The 21963-nt window shown below is 38.6% G+C and overlaps 1 protein-coding gene across 29 annotated transcripts in view; it reads left to right on the forward strand.

Annotated features, from left to right (window-relative positions):
• Positions 1 to 21963, forward strand: part of DST (dystonin) — a 297979-nt gene that overhangs the window by 100996 nt on the left and 175020 nt on the right. For 22 of the 29 annotated variants that reach the window (XM_085217868.1, XM_085217869.1, XM_085217848.1 and 19 more), the window contains 4 exons: positions 13562 to 13651; positions 14175 to 14273; positions 16533 to 16610; positions 18875 to 18967. In XM_085217868.1, the coding sequence (XP_085073994.1) occupies positions 13562 to 13651; positions 14175 to 14273; positions 16533 to 16610; positions 18875 to 18967 (360 nt within the window). The remainder of the gene's footprint in view (positions 1 to 13561; positions 13652 to 14174; positions 14274 to 16532; positions 16611 to 18874; positions 18968 to 21963) is intronic. The other 7 variants (XM_085217858.1, XM_085217872.1, XM_085217878.1 and 4 more) reach the window with 2 other exon arrangements.

A 21963-nucleotide genomic window follows, 5' to 3' on the forward strand; every position in this document is an offset into this window, starting at 1 on the left:
GTCTGGATAGAATCATAGAAATCATAGAATCATAGAATGGCCTGGGTTGAAAAGGACCACAATGATCGTCTAGTTTCAACCCCCCTGCTATGTGCAGGATCACCAACCACCACACCAGGCTGCCCAAAGCCACAGATTAAACAGGATATTTTGAAGTATTTGAAATTTATTTATCACCAATTATTATGTGCTGAAAACACAGTGTAAGGGATGGTAACCAGAGACTAGCTAGATCAAGGCTCTAACAGACAACAGAAATACATAATACATAATAAGCACCTACATATTTTTCCCCTAAGGATTTTTTCCTTCTGATGGAAGAGATTGTAGAGAACCTCATACTCAACCTTCCAGCGGCAGTGTGGGCCCTGGGGTTGATGAGCAGCTGCACTGCTAGGGAGGCTATCCTTCCATCTTGGGCCTTCAGCTGGGTGGGGCCTTGAGAGGAGCATGCTGGTGATGGGAGCAATGGGTAGCATCTCTGCACAGGGATTGGTTGCTCCCAAATCACTGCTAAAGGTCTTATGAGCAAGAAAGCTTTTAAACTAGCTGGACAAAATGCTTTTAAAATTTCTGTTTTCAAGGTCCACGTTCAAAATTTTGAACTGCATTGCCGTGGTACATTGATAGTGTTATAGAAATAAGTGTTTTTCATAGTGCAAAGACTAAATGAATAATTCAGACAACCTGTGGTTTGCTAATGGCATCTTGCATGGGTAGCTTCATGAAATGTCCAGGTATATATCTAATGGCAGAGGAGCTGTTCTGATATAGTGCAGTCATTCCCTTGCAGACAGCTGGCACTTCACTGACACTAGTGATTATTGTCAAAACTACTCTATAATATCTTCTTTTTAGCCATGCAGTTGATCAGTTACTTAACATTCCCCGTCTTCTCTTCTAGAAAAGAAAACATTTTAGCTCTACGTTTATATTTATTTTAAGGGATGAAACACCTGGTGTTAGTCTAATCAGGGTACTGTATGTAAAAGAAAGCCTCCTCAACACCTTTCAGTTTTGAAACACACTTTGAAAAAGCAAGCATGTGGTTTTCTTTTTCTGTGTTAATAAAAATAGTAAGCAGATTGCTTGTTGTGCAAGCACATGCAAATGAATATTCTGTGTCTTCCTCCCAGTTAATTCTGACAGCTGCTATAAACTGTGCTAGAACAAACCCTGGAGAACCCTACTCCACGCACACTGTGCAGCTTGCTGCGCTCACTGCTTTAGTCATTGGGTATGGCTGGGTTTTCTCCCCTGTTTCATTTCTAACTGTTCAGCAGAACCTGTTGATGTCTGAGTATACAGATGTATATTTCACTTTTTCCTCCTGAAAATTATGGCTGTTACAGTTCAAGACACGTAAAACATCTTGCCTAAGTAAGAAGTATTTTCTCCCTTTCAATTCATTCCTTCACAAAAATATTATAAAAATTTCTTTCGGAAAAAAAAAGTCAGCAGGTCATGTTGTAAAGGAATATTGGATTTCATTATTAGCCCTAGAAAATATGTACAATCATAATAATTTGTGTTACATTTTGTGTACAAATTTTTCAGAAATCTTCCACTCAGAAGTGAATGACACAGCATCTCTGATCTGCTTAGAATGTAAAAGCAGTTCGCAAAGCAGATCACCAAGCAACTTCAGAGCTTTGGTGTTTATTAGGAGTTTAGATGAGGGAGAAAGGTAATCAGGAGATGGTAAGGAAAAGTAGTGACAATGTCAGAAGGGAAACCTGATTAAGAGGAGAAAATTAAAGTTTTAGAGGCTGATGATAAACCACGTCACAAAATCTATCTGCATGCAAATAATTAAATAAAACCAAGTCAATAAAAACTGTGCCACAGATTCAAGTTTATTTGATCCTCTTTAATGCATGCAGACTTCATATCTAATTGGGAGCAGGAAAGAGAATAATTGAAAATAGTGCATTAAATATGCATGAAATATAGCTTAAGTGCATTGATATTTTTATGGCATGCAGAACTTTTGAACCAAATGAGTGTGTGTTTTTATAATCTTTTTTATAATTTTTTTTTTGTTTGTTTGTTTTATGTAGGTTATAAATGTAAGGAGAATTAAGTCTACTGTGAGATTACTCTATAGTGAAATAACACCACAAAAAACAATATATTTCCAATAATAGACTAATACATTAATAGAGTAATTCATTCTCTTTTTGTGGCTTTGTTGTTTCCAATTAGATCTCAGCTGGCACAGATTTTATTCCTTAGAGATCACAAGAGATAAAATTCTACCATTTGCAATTAAGTGTTGGATTTTAATTAATTGTTAAATTATGCATGGAATTATATTTCATCTGTATACTTTGATGTTTCTGCATTTAATAATCATTTATATATCAGTTTAGAAATACTTTGGCTTGATCTTGCACCCATGGGACCAAGTGTAACTGTACCATTGGCTCCAGTGGGAGTAGTGCTTGTCCCAATACGTGGACTCCAGACAGTAAGCAACTGCAAATATTCAGTCATAAACATTGAAAAATATTTTGTTCTACAGCAATATTTTGTATGCTTGAGAGAGTGAGGTGTGTGACTGCATAGGGACGTAAGAACACATCTTAGTAAAGATGCTTTTCCTGTAGCATGTACTGTCTGTTACGGGTATTTATGGTGTTTTGAACAGGGAAATGTAAAGGTAGTAATGTAATTTTTTAAGTCCTTATTTATCTACTGAAATGCAGTATCTGAAATTTAATCAGAATAGTGTTGAGTCTGCCAACCTTGTATCCTTACTTGCATTAGGCACTTACGGAGCACATCACCTTAGGTCTGAACTGGTGTGTTCCTATAGTTTTAAGCTGCGAAAGCTGGAGTTGTTGTTTGGGTTTAATACCTGATGTTGCCATTATGTTTCACTACTTCAAACAATTCATCCCTGATCAGGCTTTTTTTTTTTTTTTTTGGCCTGGGGTACAAGCTAGAAAGGAGAGAGCAAACTGGAAGGATGAAGGATGGAAAGAACAGGTTGCACTGTGTAAAAGAACATAGTGGAGCATCTCTGAGCAAAGATAAAATGGTGGTGGTCGTGGCTGCTGTCCATCCAAGGGGTTGAATTGGAACTAGAAGGACAGAAAGAGTTGTTTTGGTCACTAAGTAGCATTGGAAGCCCACAATATTTTGTGATAATCATTCATCCTTATAGCTGACAGAAAAAGCAGTTGTTGGATTCTGCATTCCCTTTGTGGCCTTTGCAAGAAATAACTGTTTCTCTGACACAGCTCAGCTGTTACTTCAGCAGATGCAGACCAGGTCAGGGTATACTGTATGTTCTTTGCAGGCCTGCTGCAGGAGTTTGTGTGGCTACTCCTAGTGTGGACATATCTGTTGGGAGATGACTGCCATGCAGAAAGACCGTCAGCCTGTCACTGTGCTGGAAGTAACACTTGTTTTATCAGGTTAAGAAAGTTGCTAGCAAAACTACTGGTTGGTTGGGTCTTGAAGATGGGGAGGGACTGCTTCAGAATCTAAAAGCAGAAGAGAACTTAGCAGAAAGCAATTGGAAAATCTCAGGCTCACCTTTCAAAGAAAAAGGAGAAGTGAGAGGGGAAAAAGCCAATAATGAACTTCTAAGCAGCAGAACACAGCAAACTTGGGAAACCAGTAGGTAGGGTCTCCTGGGGAGGTAAACTAGAAGTGAGAGGAATGCAAGAGGTCTGGCAGTCATTGAACACTCTTGTGTTGAAGACACAAAGGCAGGCTGCAGACAGGCAGCACAAATAGATGTGTTAAATAAAAAGGAGCCATAGAAAAAGTGGAAATAAGGGTAACAGGACTAAAGATTTGTATGAAAGAACTAGTAGAGCATGATAGAATGAAGTCAGACAAGCAAAGGTCTAAACTGACTTACAGTGAAAGAATGACATAAAAGTTTACAGGAGCGAGCGAGGTTCTATAATTATATCAGAATATGAAGAAGAAAGAAATACAGATGCATTATCTAGGAAGAAAATGAGATGTTATTGAATGGTGTGGAGAAGACTGAAGCACTCTGACTTCTTTAGAGTACAGAATACTGACTTGATGAAACATGTTTTAACAATATGAGAGTAAAATTCAGGTAAGTTAAAAGGATATTTAGATGAGTTATGTGCTTTCTTGTTGCACAGCTTTATTCACTCAACAGTTAGGTTGTCAGTTATAACATTTTGTCATTTTATGTAAGAATTCAGAAAGCACTGGGGGCTCCTAGGAGTCCGAACTATAGCAAGCACAATGCTTCTCTCTCAGGCAGAAGAGAAAAATGGGGAACTACAGACCTTACAGAGTAATTCACTCCCTAGGATGACGGTGGAACAAATTACTGAACTATCAGTTATCTGACCTGTGGCTGCACGACTGATCCTTGAAAGCAAGCAGATAAAGGGACTTGGTGTATCTGAAGCTTTTATGTGCTTGCACATGTAGTCTCATTAGCAGATTACTATCAGAAGTTTGAATGAGAGGTTCACGGATATAGTTTACTCGGATATCATCATCGGTGACAACTGCAACTGCAGCTAAAAATGGCATGAGGAAGAGCCAGGGCCATCAGTGTGGCTGCTGCCCCTGCTGCCATTTGGTGCTTCCACAGCATCGCCTGGCTCTAGGAGGCCACAACAGTCAGCAAGCACTGAGTACCCTCTCTGCTCTGCATCTTCAAATGAGGACTCCAGCTCTGTCACTTTGTCCCTGTAGTAATATTCCAGGTTTTGTAGTGCTGTGGCTGTATCTTTCTCTGGCTCAGGCCTTGTGTCACATAGGATGTGTGGTTCTCACACTGCCGTGGTTCTCACAGGGTACAGCTTCCCAGTGGGGCTGATAATACTTGTACCTAGGAAGCTCCTTGAGCTTCAGATTTACCCCTCGTCCTCTCTGTGGGCCAACACAGTGCTTAGGAGACAAGGAGACGGTTCACAGTTCTGCAGTCTCATAGGCACAGGTGGCTCTCTTGTGGTTGTGGGCATGTGGTTGTGAAACTTTGTCTGGCTGCTCCAGATGTAGATCTTTATGATGAGAAATGATTTGCAGACATCCGTATTAAAGCAACAAGAAGTAAGAAGCTTTCTTGGAAAATCATGGACAGGTTATGATTAATCTAATTTGCTTAGTCTGAATCAGAGGAGACTGAACAGAGATGAGATAACATGTTCTCAGTATGTAAAAAGGTGGTTAAATAGAGAAGGGTGTGAACAAGTTTTTTCCAAGGTTAGACTTTAAGGAGGGAGCAACAAAAGAATCAGCCTATTTAGTTTTAAGACTAGCAAGGCAAAATACCCTCCTAAAAGACAGTAAACATAGTAAAATACTAAGGTGTACACATCATGTTGTAGAATTTCCTTCATTTGAATTTTTGAGATTAGATGAGCTTCTCTGGCACAGGCACAGGCTGTTCAGAGAAGCCCTTCGGATGCTCCATCCCTGGAGACATTCAAGACCAGGTTGGATGAGCTGTGGGCAGCCTGAGCTGGGAGGGGGCAGCCCTGTGCACAACAGGGGGTTGGAACTGGATGATCTTTATGGTCCCTTTCAACCTTTAGCTATTCTATGATTCATCCTATGAAAAATCATAAAAGGCTACTGAGGTGCAAAAGGGAGGAGGGATGGACATCCAGTAAATTAGTCATAATTGGCACAAGAGTTGTCAGTGAGCTGGGAGCATTTGTGGTACTTGACCTGACATGTCATGTGTGGCATCTGTCCTTCATGCTCTCTGCGAGCTGCTTGTAGAACAAAGATTACTTAGGTGAAATAGGTACTAAAGCTGGTAATATGTGCTAAGTAGGTTCTAAAGCTCTGTAAGTGATATTTTTAGACTTCAAATTGTGGCAATAATAGAGTAGATGTCTGTTTTTGTTAGCAGTAGGTACCTATTTTTACTGACCTTGTGTTTCTATACTAGATGGGCTCCACTCAGATATATTTATTGATCCCAATACGCAGTTACAAGCAGCTGACCAAGACTGTGAAAGTGTTAAGAACAGAGATAGTGGTATGATAAAGATGATAAGGGGAATGGGATCTATGCAGATTTTCTTACTATCTAGACCTTTGCTCTGATACTGGCAAACCCATATTAGTTGAAGTAGTCCGTTATTTCAGAAAGATTTGAGATGTGTGCACTGGAATGAAGATGAGATTTATTTCTCATCAATTGGTGGACAGAAGGATTCTTGACGCTTAGGGATTTCAGTTAAACATTTTATGTACAATAATTATGCTTGAGATATCTCACAACTACTGAAACCAGAAAAGGACTCGTGGATGTGCATGTCTGTGTCCTAGTATTTGCTACATCCATAAGATTATGCACCTGCTTGCATACTTGTTGATTTGGGGATTAGAGGAATACTGGAATGCGTGTCATGAAACCAAATACAGGAACATGAGAAGTGTAAAGGCAAGGTTTAGCCGTGCTCTGAATTCTTGGTTGGTTTTTCTTTTCTTTTGTTTCTTTTTAAATATTAGCAACAGTACATTTACCTTAAAGCCATACAAGTGATTTTTTCAATTTTATTTATTTATTTATTTGGTGGTGTTTCTTTATTAAGAGTTATCCAGGGACATATGAAGCAATGAGCAAGACACAGGGTAGGCAAAAGCAATGGGTTAGTCAGGCGATGTAGTTTTCTGGAAGGGATGCGATGGTTAATGTAAACAAAAAATAATGACTTGATCCAAGTTCAGAGACAAGGACAGGGTTTCAGAGGGGTGCAACACTGAATTTAGATCATGAAGTATTAATGCTAGTGTGCAGAGCATTGACCAGATGAATAAGTGAAGATCAGTCCAAGGATGCAGCCAAGGATGAATCTTCTGTTAGAAAACATCTGCTATAAAGAAAGATCCGGGGTGCTGAGCTTGCTTTGTATAGGAGACTTGTTGAAAGGTAACTTAGGAAAAATACTTGAAATTGTGAAGTGCTTTATGGAATACCATTCACTGAGCCTACTATTCAGTAAAATTAATATCCAAAGCAAAAATCAAACAGCTAGAAAATTACTGCTGAGTGTGAAATAAAGACGAATTTATTTTCAGTGTAACTACAAGGGATGTTTTCAGTGCCATACACCATCAAACCAGTGAGCAAAAGAAACAAATGAGAGCGAATTTCTGACTACTGAACCTAGAATTGGATTGATCAGACTTTGCAGGCACACAGGGGAGATGGAGCACATGTTTTCCCTTTGTGCCACCTCGCTGACCCTGGCTGCCTGCTGCTAGCATCTGCCTGGCCATGCACACCCAGCACTGCAGTGCATTCAGGCAGAGATGGAGGAACAGCACCATCTGCAGCCAAGTGCCAGAAGGTCACAGTTGCAGTGCTACCCAGTGAGTAAATTATGCATAATTTGTGTTTGCTTAGTTTCAGTAGAGTGAATGCAGCTTATTATAGGGCTCAGTAGAAAACAATGACCACAACGTCAATTGTACATACAATTGTACATACAATGTAGTATGTATTATATAGGAGTTTGTTGTTTCTCCAAAATTTCATTCAGATAAAGTTTTAGTTAAAAATAAGGAGATTAAAGAACCTTGAGAGGCTGAGAATATCAGTCTGCACATATCACATATCAGTCTGCCTGATCTTTAGACATACCCTTGGGTTGGCCCTGGACTGTAACTCCTGTCATTGCTGAGCTGGTCTAAATTACCCAGGGTGCTGGGGGCCTTGTGGTGTATTGAGCAACACTCATGTATTTTATCTTTGACAATCTAAGAAGTCTGTAGAGCAAAATAACTAGTATTGAAGGCATTTGAGGAAGCTGCCTTGCTTGGCATGTGAGGGATTTTTGACAAATCTGACCTTACACACTGCATTTAAGCAAAGATGTTGTTGTAGCCTGTTCAGAGAATTTTAGGAAGACTGACATAAATCATGCTTTGTGTACTGGCATGCCAAGCATTTATTTTTTGTCCAAAAATAAAGAAAATTCTCTATATCAGAGATTTTTGTTCTTTGTTGATGTCTTAGGTTTATTTGTCATTCTGCAGGTTGAACTGCCTATGTGCTTCCTTTATATTCAAAGGTGGGAGAGCTGAAAGATGCTCATTTTTAGAACTTACAGAGACCTCTTTCCTCATTTCTCACATCCAGTGTTTCTCATACAATTTGGCTTCTAGAAACAAGCATAAAGACATTTTTAAGAATCTGAAAAATTAGGGAAACTCGCCAGGATTTCAGGATCTCAGGCATGGAGTGTGGTAGGTTTTTAGTAGTCTGAGTGCTGATGGTATTTTCTGTGGAATGGTGAAATTACAGCAGTTTTTGGCTGTCTGTGTCTGTTACCTCAGAAAAAGTGTTTTACTGTAGCTGAAAAGCTGAAGCCCATCACATGATCCAAAACATAGTGAAGAGAATGGGGGTCTGAAATGATCTTTCTGTGGGCATCGAGTCAGATTCTTAAAACTTGAGTTTATTGTTTAACCAGCTGTGGCCCTGTGCCAGTTGTCATTGGGACTTATCAGTGACCTCAGCAGTAATTAAAGCCTGACCTTTTTTTTCCTAACACACCCGCTACAGTTCTGAGTCTGCTCCTATTTTCCCTTGGAGGAGCTGGTAATGCTTTGGATCTGAACTGTGCATTTAATTAACTTCACTTCTCAAAGTGAACAATGTACTACTTGAAAAGGCTTTCCCAGGCTACGTACTCTGAAAAGCCTCTGTTGGAGCTGTAATACTCTAATTCCTGGTGATGCCTGCGGATGCCTTGCTCACAGGCTTGTCAGCTGAACTGCAGTTTTTTCTCGAAATAAATGTGAATCAGATTTTATTCTAGTTTTGCCTGTTCCAAAAACGATAGGAGAAGGTCTATTTTGGCCTATTCTTTTTATGATCACTTCAGCCTAACTATGACAAAGAGAAATCCCATTATTTTAAGGAACATACATGATAACAGTAGTCTGCTTTCTTCAGCCTGTGAAAATGGGTCAGTTTTCAACTGTGTGAGCACACCAGCCTGTCCTGGCTCCAAGGCCTGCAGCTTGCCAGGGTCACTGCAGTTGCGCCATTTCCTTGAGGGAGTTCCTGGCTGCCCCTGGTGTTTGGGAGTAGCTGGTGGTTGTTCCTGCCTTATCTGATTGAATGCTCACCCTGGCCTCTCTTGCCTCTCTGAACATGTTATTTCCTTGCCTTTCTGCACTATTTCAACTGAGAAAGTGATCCCTTGCATTTTAGGTGCTAGACGGGAGCATGCTGTGGCATAACACCAATGTCTGTGAGGTTTCTTTGCACATGTGCCAGGTATGCATCCACTGTATATGCAGAAAGGGCCACAACAGTATTATCCTGCCAGATTTTCTTCCAAAGCAGAAGAGGAGAGACGTTCTTCTGTTTTCACAGAATTTTAGCAGCATATGTTCTCTCCTTGCTTTTCAAGACCAAGCAATTTTTGCTTGTGGAAGAAGCAGGGACAGACTTTCCCATTTTAGCCATAAACATAAGCAACCTATAGTTCCATTTTGTGAAGGTATAGATTTTGTCTAATATCAGCATAATAAAAATATCAAGAAAAAAAAGTCAATATCACTATACTTTTTTTTTTTTTTTTTTTTAAGAGTTGTGGCCAGGCTCCCTCCCTGACTGTGGCTTCATTGAAGTAATCATTGAGAGAGGTTTTGGCTGACTTAACTGTTGTGAAACCTATAGTCACAGCCTGTAGTGTGTGTGATTCATATGGAAGACAGCCATGACCCATGACAAAACCAGAGGTTACTGTGCACGTTCTGTTCTCAAAGTGTAGATATTTTGGGCTGTTGAAATGTATTAGGCTATTCAGGACAGTTCCATGTCAGACTGACAGGAAGAGCTTCAGCAAACCTTCATCATCTGGAGGAGAATTTGGAGGCCAAGTGAGATATCCTCAGCGCATTAAATGGTTTTAGGTGTGTGTCCATGTAGTTGAATGACGGTTTTATTTCCTGTAAATGAGAACCAGGCAGACTGAAGACAGTGGTGTCAGGTTTGTTGTGACACCAGCCTACGGAAGAAGCCCTGTAGTCCAGGGCTTTTAACTCCAGAAGGGGAATTGTACATGAGGTTGTAACTGATAGCAACTTGATTGCGAGGTCAGCCAGATGTGTCAGTAGAATAGTATGACAGAGCTATGTGAGTTATGTGAAGTATTAATTTTCTGGCTTTTGGAGGCAGCAGCCATCTTCATGATCTTCATTTACAGAGTGCCTGACATATTGGGATCTAAGGGCAGGATTGCAGCTCTTTCACTGCTAAAATTTTAAAAGTTGTTTTTATTAGTGTCAGTGCGAGTTCCCCAATTCAGAATTTAAGCTCACTAGGAATGTATGATACAAAAATATCTCAGGCTTACATCAAGGATGGAGCTTTACTTGCCACAAACGTTGTAGTACACATGCCAGATGATGAAGATCAGAAAATGAATCATTTCTGAAACAGTCCCTTAAATCCTCCCTATTTCCTTTGACTGATGATTTTGCTTGTTTGTCAGATGCCCCATAGCCACTAAATACCTTCCACATCCTCCTTAAGAAATCTCTTCTCATGCCCAAGTTATCACACTCACGTGGATATGTTGTGCAAAGTTGCCTGAGGCAGCGTATAACCTACTTTGCATGTACCTTGCAGAGAGTATGGCTGACAATTCTGCTGCTTTATTGAAGAGCCACAAAAAGTCTTAATGAATTGCAGCGGCTCAGCAGATCCCACAAGTGCATCCAGGAACTGTCACCTGAATGCCTGTGATATGGCACTTTCTGAAGGAGTTCAAATGTGTCAGGAAAACATCTGAGAAACAGCAATACTTGTGCTTTTCTGCATTTAAACTTCTAAAAATTCATTATGTGTGTTGAGAGGCAAACCTGCCAGACTGAGAGCTTTTTAGCGAGCATTTCTTCAAGTGATGGTTTGAATCTCTTGAGAAGCACAAAATGCTCCTTTTAGATGTGACCTGCTGCTTTGGATGATTGTGCTTGCCATTGTTGCCCAAAAACATCCTTTTTAGGTGCACATCTGCTGCTCACAATATTGGAGCAAATTTTTTACTGTCTTGCCCTGTGCTAGCTTGCCACAGTAGTATATCCTTAAATAATTAATCCTCTCAATAATTGTCAGTCAGTGACAGAACTAAGAAAGAAGTCTAAGGTGTATTGCTTGTTGTGTGAGCTTCATGCTATTTTCCTCAAAAATATTACAGATTCATCTCTGAACAGCTGTGATTTCTAGAAAAGATAAATTGGGAAAGATGTTTTTTTCTGAATTACTTTGGAAACCTTTAGAGTATAAGGGACAAACAGAAGGTAAACAAATATACTTAGTGAAAGACAGACCAGAGGATAAATAATCTTAAAGGCACAAATTTAGCTTTCATCTAAAGAGAAAATAAAAGTGTACAGACTAGAATCTGTAGGACTTCTTTATCTTACGATTCTGTTCCTTGCCACTGTCATGCATTTTGTGTTGAAAATCAAGTGCAATCTTGTGTACTGTGTAGGTAGTTCTTCAGCAGTGTTGGTGAGATGTCCTTTATAAGTATATTGCTTTCCTCTATCCTTAACTCGATGTCCTTAACTCTAGCTGGCAGCCTTCGCTCTGGCTCTGCTCTGACTTGGCATTCTCTTCGAAGGGAGTTGGAGGGTGACATCCTGGCTGGAAGAGCAGAGGGGAGGGGGGACCCTCTCGGAAGGTTTTATTGTTGAAAACTTGCCTGTTTTTGTGGGAAAGTGTTTAGCACTCAGTTTGGAATATGTCTTCTAGAAAAAAAAGGAAAAAAAAACAAATAGAGACACCGTGGGTTAGAAAGTAAAGACCCTGGAGCTTTTCATTGTTTCAGCATTTAGTGTAATCATATCTGGTATCAGGGGTTTTAATGATATCTTTGAGGCTTCCATTTGTTTCCACCACACATATACTAGGGGAACATCTGTTTCTTGGTTTAGCTTAACAACACCTCAATCTTCCCAAAGAATTTTTCCCTTGGCAGTTTTTTAAATTAATTGCATGCTGGATTTTTAATCACAGTTGGGATTAAAATTAAATTATTTTTTATATGTGCGTGAGTGTGTAAAACCATCTATGTCTACTTGAGTGACGTTATGTATGTAACTTGGTTGCTTACGCAAAGTCTGTATAAATGTTTTGGAAAATATTATCAATTTTAATTCCTTATGGAACGGTCTTCTACATGACTTGTTCTGGCTAGTCTTCAACACAAACGTGAATATGCTCTCATGTTATTCCCAGTTAAGATGATGGTCTTTGCAAAAACAGGTTTCAGGATAATTTCATGTTTAGAAGTTGGAGTAAGAAAACCTGAATTAAAAACATTTATTGATCTAATCACCAGTATTAAGACAGTGATTTATCCAACAGGATGGATCTAGAAATCTGCCTGCAACTCAGATAAACAGAGATATTGCGTAAGGCCAAAGATCTGGACCGATTCCTGCTTCCCTCATCATACACAGAGAAATGTTGACAGTCAGGGGGATTGTCTCTTGTATTGGAAGTACAGCTTGTTTCTTACAGAGGTGATAACTTTAGAAAAAAATTCTGATGTCATGTTTTATCATCTGGAAACTTACGAAGTTTCTAATCAGGTGCCTTAATGGGAGTCTCAGGGAATCAACATGAAATTGCAGCCAAAAAGCCCTCAACCTCTGCTCTGGATGACAGTGTCAAATATCTCTGATTCTGAGAAATTGGATCCTTTGTTTTCTTTCAATCAGCAGTTGACTGAAATTGTTAGAAGTTCCAGAGAAGGTTACATTTGAGCTAGCTAAGCTAACACTAAGAAACAAGAAGTTGGCCTATGAGAGATGTCTTTGGCTTTGTTATGCCCATTGGAAAAATTAAAGTTTTCAGTTGTTTCTCTTTTCATCACTTCTGTTGCCCATGGTTAGCTTCCCAGGATCTGCCAGGAGATCCTGGGAGGCAAACCAGTCCTTCTCAACCAGTTTTTGTCAAATGAGGTTGGATGGCAAGGGCTGCCTGTCTGCAAGGAGCACTGGAGCTGAGGATCCAGCTGCAGTGCCATCAGTATTATCAGTTGACCTCTGGAACTGATGGAGAGGGCTCTTGACTTCTGCAGATCAACCAAACATCTTATTTCTTTGAAATGATCTATGAGGTGGATGTGTGAGCTGCTGGTACTTAGATACCTGGAAACATTGTTAATTAACGGACGTGGCTAGTGTATATGGCTTGATTAGTATTATGCTTAAGACCAGAAATGTTTGTTGACTTTTGGTTTGACAACAGTGAACTTGCGTACTGAAGGTAATACACATGTCAAGGCAAGATTTTGCTCTGTGTATTTTTCTCACAGTTACTGAGTCTAGCTAGCACCATCTGTAAGTGATCATGATTTATTTCAAAATACGTGGCTGTCTGGTATTGTTTAAACTGTCAGATACTGGGTTTTGGTTGTTTTATGCATTCATTGCATGTAACTTCATACTGTTTTCCTTTCATATTCAGGTATATGTGGACATGACTCTTACAAGATAACTGTGTTAATATGACTGACTTGTATGGTATAAAATGAAATCTTAAATTTTACTTTTGCATTTATTTGTGCAGGTTCGAAAACATGTGAATGACCTCTATGAAGACCTAAGAGATGGACATAACTTGATCTCACTTTTAGAAGTCCTTTCTGGAGACACCCTGGTAAGCTTTTAAATCAGAATGCAGTGGTTTCAGTTTGTTATATATACATTTACTCTGTGAACTCTTTGGATGTTGACTGCTGGAGATATCTGGTATTTTCAATAAATGCGTGACTTGATACCAAAGACACAAGTTATTTTTCTATTGGTAAGATATTCCACCATGAATTCTGTGGGGGAGTGCTCTCTTTTTTCTTCATTTCTTGCGATCAGTGAGACTACCTTTCTTAGGGTATTGCACTAATATTTCTGTTCTTATCTTTTGTTTATAATTTTTCTTTTAACGTGTATTGGACGCTTAATATCCCTTCCCATTAAAGGGAGCAACTTACAAATAGCAAGGGTAAAATGTCCCTGCAATTGTCTAACACACTCTTCAGATGTCATTTCCTTTCTTTGTGAGCATTACTTTCTTTGCTTGGTATTTGTTCTCTTCATTATGTTCTTCTTTTCATGCTCTTCTTTTCATTTGTGCTCTGTCTTGTGTCTTTGCTGTCCTGTCTCCTGTCTGTTACATTCATTAGCCAAGAGAGCGAGATTTTTTGAAGACCTTACGGTTGGTGAGTTCAACAGAAGCATGCGCGTATGAACAGCATGAGGATGTGGAGGATGAGGATAAGGGGGTAGGTGCCGACCCCCATAACTGTACTAACGTAGTGTTTGAAGTGTGGTATCTCCTACAGTCAGTCAATTCTTAGTTTGGTGTCCTGCAGTAATTCCACAGAAAGTACAAAGAACTCGTATGGTAAATCAGGTTATGCTCATAAAGTAGAAATGGTAAAGAGAAATTATTTGGCCTTTTTTTACGAGCAGCTAAGATGTAAAGGTTTAAGATTATTTAAAATTTTACTTTTGCTAAACTGTATAAAGCTAGGATGCAAATGTGTAGTGGACGTTATCAATACGTCACAAGACAATCCTTTATTTTTATCTGGTTGTTTTTTGTTTTTTTTTTTTTTCAATTAGGTAATTAATAATTCTGTTAAACCAATATTTTTTTACTTACAATCAGTATTTCCAATATGAAAGTAATTCAGACAAAGACTTGAAGGCTTTCCTTGGTAAATAATTTGCAAAAAATTAATTTTACTAAATTAGAAGCACTTGTTTACCTCACCCACAGTGTATTTGGCATTAATATTAGATAATATTTTGACATAAGGTAATTTAGAAGTGCAGATCTATTTCTCAGAAAGTATCAAATGTATTAGTTATTTTTTCAAAGCAGATGGTCAAAGTGGAGGTTACATGGCAACTCTGTGTGGTGCTTTGGCTACCAAACGTGTGGATTGTTTATCTTTCTGGCAACTGATGCTGAATTATCCTTTTGCTGTACTTTAACCATCCAGAAGGGAAATATCTACCAACAAAACGTAAAATGCTGAGTGCTTGCTAGCCAAAGAAGCTGCTCCATGCTTTTGTAGAACCTGCATTATTAGTGTTTGCTAAAGCAGCTTGTTGTCATAGGGCCCAATTAAGTTCTTGGCTCCATGTGTGTTGTGCTACAGTTGTGATTTCAGTTGAATATGTCTGCTTTTTCCTGGAAGCATAACATTACTCAAAATGCTGCATTTTAGCTATACACTGAAAATAAAATATTTCCCCTCTGAGATCCTCTACCTTTATTTTGTGATAGTTTTGATTTATTTCACTCTCTTTGTTTTGGAAAATGAAGTTCCAGATCTGCAATCCTTCGTTCCATCCATTGAAGTTTTTCAGTAGCGAGGGCTGCAGGGATTGATCCTGAGCTCTCAGCGTGAAAAAGAAGGAGCTAAAGCGAAGGTTCTATAATGGAAATTCAAGTTCTTTGTGTTTCAATTTATGCTTCTTATTCAACTCCATTTTCCCATGTTTTGCTTTGGAAAGCATCTGATACTCCACAGGGGAAAAAAAATGTGGACCGAGAAAGGCTTTGGCATATGTTTGTATTTCATGGTGTCAGAGGAAATAACTCATATTCATGGCTGAGCCCTAGCAGTTATAGTATGCTTCAGTTTATTGCGTGAAAGTTTGTGAAAAATCTGAAATAAGGAAGAAGAACATAAAGGATTTGGACATTGTGATAATGATAAAAATTTAACCCATTGTTGATCTCTGACAGCTAAGTAAAGTATTCTTTTTCTGTGTGATTCTTCTTCTTGGTGATTTTACACTAACTGCATGCAGTTCTGCCGTGCTTCCATTAACACACTGCTCATTTCACAGATTCTTGCTTGGATGATTTTGATTTGAGGAAAGTCACTAGCTTTTTTTTCCATGCTTTATAGTGTTTAGCTCAAGTCGAGAATTAAATTTGCACTCTAGGGCTGTATATTTTGTATTGTATATTTTTGGAGGAAAATATTATCGCTATTAGATGTTTTAAAATAAAGATGTATTGCTGTTATAATGATAATGCAGTCAAATCATAAATAAATAAACAGCGTTAAAGTCATAACATTGTGTACAGAGGTAAGCTTTCTGTCAGAGAGTTTACCAGAACTACATAAAAGCCCATGACATTACTTCTATTTTTCTTTGCTTAATAGACTGTAAATCTTTTGTAATAATATATTGCAATCTGATTTCTGTAGCTAGGATCATGCAGGGCCTTTTTTAGCCCTCTCAGACTAAGTAGTACTTTGCAGTGAAACAGCCATCTGCCAGCATGGATCAAAGTTGCAGTTTGGGACACTGATTTCTCTTTCCACCAATTGTATTAAAAAAATATACTTACTCTTCAAAAAATATAAAAACTGTTAAAGCACACTTTTCCACCAAAGGCATTGAGTATTGGCTTTGTAAAAAGTGTGGAGCTTAGAATATTTTACATGGTATTTTAAAAATCAGACTGTTCTTTTGTCTGACAAGGAAATCTCACAATTGTTGTTTTCCAATTTTAGCCCCGAGAAAAAGGTCGGATGCGTTTTCACAGACTCCAGAACGTCCAAATTGCACTTGACTATTTGAAAAAGCGCCAGGTACGGTGAAATTTTTAATAAGAAATGTTAACAAAAATTGCATAACCAGGAGCTAATAAATAATTAAAAAAAAAAGTCCTGCTTTGTCTTTTGTACATCTTGTATAACATCTGCTGGTGTACAGATTCAGCTCGTGCTTGACATGATGAAGAGGGTTTTGGCAGATGTAACCTTACACCAACCTTTTCTGAGCAGTAACAGCAACACGATTCATGTGGCATAGAATGTTAAAGAGGAGAAAATTATGGGGAAGATCCTCGGGAACTACTTATAGCAGATTTAAAAATCTTCCAAGCTGTCCGAACACCAGCTGTTATGCTGTTTTTTTGCCACAAAACTATTTTTAGTGAAAAATAGAGATTTAAGGAAATTGTAATTGTATGGGGATTACTTGTTTTCATTATATTTGTTTTAGGAAAATCTTCTCAAGCCTTGCTCCTGGCAAAACCCAAATTTGTGCCTTAGAGTGTCAGAATTCATCTGGGCTGTGGAAGGTTCAGGTTTAATTTCACCTTTAAGTCAAACACTTAAAAACTGCACTTCTGGGTGGTTTTCCACTGTTGTGGAATGAGTTTATTTCCACTTTTAACTTTCTCCTAGAAATTTAGAGTTCTTGCCGCTAAGTAAACATGAGTGGCTACTTGAAATGACAATTACAATGGCATTTTCAGGCAGGAAGGCCTCTGGATTTGTGCTGCACCATGCCTTATTTCTGCATGACAGACCTTACAGCAACAGGGCATGTAGAGTCAGATCATCTTCATGTTTACAAATTGCAGATGACCTTGGGAGCAGCGGCTCTCCATCATGCAGGTGTCAATTGCAATCTGAGAATTTTTGTGCTTTCTTCAGCCTTGCACCTTCATGAATGTGGCTATACGCTACCTTACAAAATATTTGTGTGGTGATGGTGTTCTTGTATGGAAGTTGCAGCCCTACCTCCCTCTTGTAGGGCATCCTAGCCTGGAGTGAGGATTAGGAAAAGTTTTGAGCGCAAAGGGACTTTTTCAGAGACCTGGGGTTCAACTCAAGAAGGAAAGGTAGAGTTAAGGAGGCATGGTACTCTTGTTATTTCTCTCTGTTTAGGAGGTAAGTTGCTCAAGATGGCTGTATAACTTTCAGATGCAATACTTTATTGTTAGTCAAGGTAGAGAGATCCTATATACAAGAGTTTGACCTGGGTGAACATAAAAAAAAAAAAAAAAAGGAAGGAAAAAAAAAAAAGCAAGCATATTTGACTATCATGTCAAGCTTTGCCAGATACAAATAGCTTTCATAATGCAGTGGGAGGAAAACATTTGATTGTCTTCCATTTCTTTTTTGAACAGAGAAATATACTTTTTTTTTCTTCCAGAGAGAATAGTGGAGTTTTTTGTGGTGTTTTGTTTGTTTGTTTGTTTGTTTGTTTGTTTGTTTGTTTTTTCCTAATAGGTAAGATGATATCTGCAGAGCAAGAATGGAATGCCTGTGACTGTTTTGTGTTGATAACAGGGTATATGTAGAAAAGCATATGCATGTAACTTTACTAGCATAAGCATAAAATATATTTTATCTGAATAATTATTAATTGCTAGGCTAATTGGATAGATAAGACAGAAAAAAATGGAAGCATAAATTATAACAAAGTAGAATTTCTATGTGTACTCTAAAGGTGAATTTATTGGAGTGGAAAAAACATCAGACTTTGTTTCAACCATACTTTTTTCATGTTCACCACATTCTGAATGAATAAAACAGCAGAGGTGATAATAATCTTGGTCATTATGATGTCATTTGTTTGAATTTGATAGCAAATTTTTGCTCTTATCAAACCAGCTTGTTGTATTTAAACAGGCCAATTCTCCTGTCGCTTTATCTTTGATACAGGAGAGTGTGGAGAAAGCCAGTGGTAGCTTCCTGAATTTAAGCATTGCCTTGAGTCTGATACACTGTAGTTATAGATCGGCGTGTTCTTGTTATCCTCTCCCTATCTATCATACTTTCCTCCTTTGACACAGGCTGAGATGAAGGGTATTTGGCACAGGGAGCAGATTTGTCATTGCAGTGACAGCTGAGGAATCTCCTCAAGTCAGTGTGGGTGGGAGAGGGCGATTCCTGGCAGACTACAGGCAGCTAGAATTTTATTCCTTCCAGCTTTTGGGAAAATAATGTATTAGGATCAGGAAGTGGGTAACGCTTCATTTATAGTCACGCTTCTGTAGTGCACTATGTATTTTTTGGCATATTTATTTCAATTCTGTGTGTGTTTTCTTCCCACGTGACAGGTGAAACTGGTTAACATTAGGAATGATGACATAACAGATGGAAATCCCAAGTTGACTTTGGGGTTGATATGGACCATAATTTTGCACTTTCAGGTAAGCCTAGTTTTACTTGGCAATTTGTTTTTGTTCAGATTCCTACACACATTTGTGATGAATGGGTCAACTTTGGATCTCAAGACATCCTGTACAAGTCTGCATTATGTCTCTAACGTGTATTTGAAGGTTGTAATAACTGTTTTCTGATTATGTAAGCTAAATCTGAAGGTGTAGTTTGTTATCCAATCTTGTCTTTAAATTTTTGAAAATTGCTTGGTTTTTGAATGTTATTAAAGGCAATGGTTGTGTTCCTTTAGCACTTGGATAAATAGGCCTTGATTTATTCTAAAGACTTCTTTTGTTGAATATTAAAATAAATTTTAAAGAGTTAAGTCTTGCTTCGTTCTAAAACTGAATTTCTCTGCTGATAAGAGTATTGTAGTAAGCACTACTTTAAGCAGTTTTGAGCAGTTGGTAACACTTCAACATTTGTTTTCAGTACAATAGACATGATGGTAATGTGGGGTCACACTAGGTGGCACTCTGATTGTGGTACACTGTACACTGATTGTGTACAGTATAATGCAGCCTTACAGTGTGTGGTGTTAAATTGCTCCTCAAAATGAGGCCTTCACAATGACTGTGGCTGCAGATGATGTAATTCAGATGACAGATAATTCCCATTTACTGACTGCAGCATTGTTAGCCAGAGTCGGTGTTGTGGGGGCATTTGAAATGACTGGAAAATTAGAAGATTATACAAAAAAGCACAGTTCACTTAAGAATATCCTCCAGTGGATTTATAACTGGAAAAAAAACAACTTTTTCATTTTTTAAAAAAGCTCCTAGGGCATTGTTTGCATTCTTGTGAATTGTAAGGAGGAACAAAAGACCCAAATAGAGCCCATGTTGCTATGGTCTAACCAGATTGGGCAACCCAGCCACAGCCAGTGCTCTTGATCAAGGAGAACCCACAAACTTCTTGCCATTGGTGAGGCTCTGAAGCTCCCTCAGCTTCCTTCTCTGTCATCCCAATCTTTGCTTCCACACAGTTATATGGAGAAAGAAGGCTGGGCTTAAGCATATTTGAGCAGACAGAACAGACAATGAATATTGTTGTGTTTTAAGAAATAAAGATTGTTACTTTGATAGAAGCAGATAGCAGTAATTAAACTTGTAATTAATATATGTTTTATATTTCTGAACCTCATGAATAGACTTTTGCAAGATGATTTTTTTTAGCTTTTCTTCCTATCCAGAGCACAGGACATCTGGTACAATTTTGAGTGGTTATAAAATGTGAAGAAAGCTAACATAAATATAATTTCTACCTGTAAAAAAATAAATAAATAGAGAGAAAGAGAGAAACATAAAATGACTCATTTAGGTGAGCTGGTGTTACAAGGATTTTCCACTGTAAGGTAGCCAGCTCCTTGTGAATGAAGTACATAGGAACATTTAAATTGTAGCTGAAACACTTACTTCACTTCATCCTGAACTCCAGTAACTGCCATGTAAATCTCTACCAGTGTAAATCAGATCTCATAAATCTGTCAGCTTTCATTTTTTTTGAAAATAATTTGTTAAAAAAATCTGCTTAAACATTTTTAAAAATGAGTAGAAGTATTTAGACTGAATATTAAACCACTCTAATACATATGAAGTAACTGAATAGAAGGATTTTTTGGTGAATTATTTTCTATCTCTTCAATATTAATGGCTGCAGAATCCACCCTGTGTGCAGAAGGGATTCCTACCATTATAAATGCTCTGTGCTAATCTGTTCAACCTTGGCATTTGCCTGCACAGCACTTCTTTTGAAGAATCTGGTACTTTGTTGTCACTGATGCCTCATATGATAGATGCAGGTTCAGAATACATAAGGAAATGCCTAGGAATGTGTTTAGTTAAACCCCATGTATTTTCTAATCTTCACAGATTTTGAATGAGGAAAAAATCTGACTTGCTAATAGAGATGAAGTGTCATGACAATAAGTGCTTATGTATGGAATAATTCTGTATATAAGTTGGGACAGTTGTGCTGAGATTCAATTTGAAGTTAAGACACCAAATCCAGGTGCATGTCCATATGAACTGTGTCTAAATTATTGCTATAATCTGATAATCTGGTTTAGTCTATACAGTTGATGTAGCCTGGAGTCATTCAACTAGCCAGCTTCTAAAGGCTCGCTCCATCTGACTAAACATAAACATCTGTTCATGTTCTAGATTTATGAGACGCCCACATAAGTATTAAAAAGATGACATAGGTTTTATAAAAAAACCCACTGTCATTTGGGAATAGTCTGAGATTGGACAAGAGAAACTGCATCTAAAATGGCAATAAACATGTTTAAAAGCAGATTTGAGATCTGGAGGTTTAGTACAGTGAGTGGAGCATGGTGGATCAATTCACATGGCTTATCCTAGGTTCTGCACTTACAGAACAATTCAGTTGCCTGTCGTAGACTCTTACTGTGATCTCAAATGATGCGTCATATCATCTGGGCCACCCTTGCAGCCTGGAAAGCCAACCATATCATGGACTGCATTAAAGTAAACAAGGTCAGCAGGTCAAGGGAGGTGATCCTGTCCCTCTACTCTGCGCTGGTGGGACCTCACCTGGAGTACTGTGTCCAGATGCGGAGTCCTCAGTACAGGAGGGATGTGGAGCACACCAAGAGGAGAGCCACAGAAATGATCCAAGGGGTGGAATGCCTCTCCTGTGAGGACAGACTGAGAGAGCTGGGGCTCTTAAGTGTGGAAAAGAGAGGACTCCCGGGAAACCTTACAGTGGCCTTTCCAGTATCCGAAGGGGGCCTACAGGAAAGCAGGGAGGGACCTTTTAAAAGGGCCGGTAGCGACAAGACAAAGGAAATGGCTTTAAACTGGAAGAGGGTAGATTTAGCCTAGATATTAGGAAGAAATTATTTACTGTGAGAGTGGTAAAGTTGTGAAATGGGTTGCCCAGTGAGGTTGTGGATGCCCCTCCCTGGAGGCATTCAAGGCCAGGCTGGATGGAGCTTTGAGCAGCTTGGTCTAGAGGGAGGTGT

Source organism: Meleagris gallopavo, chromosome 2 (genome assembly GCF_905368555.1).
Source record: "Meleagris gallopavo chromosome 2, MGAL_WU_HG_1.1, whole genome shotgun sequence".
Classification (NCBI taxonomy): domain Eukaryota; kingdom Metazoa; phylum Chordata; class Aves; order Galliformes; family Phasianidae; genus Meleagris; species Meleagris gallopavo.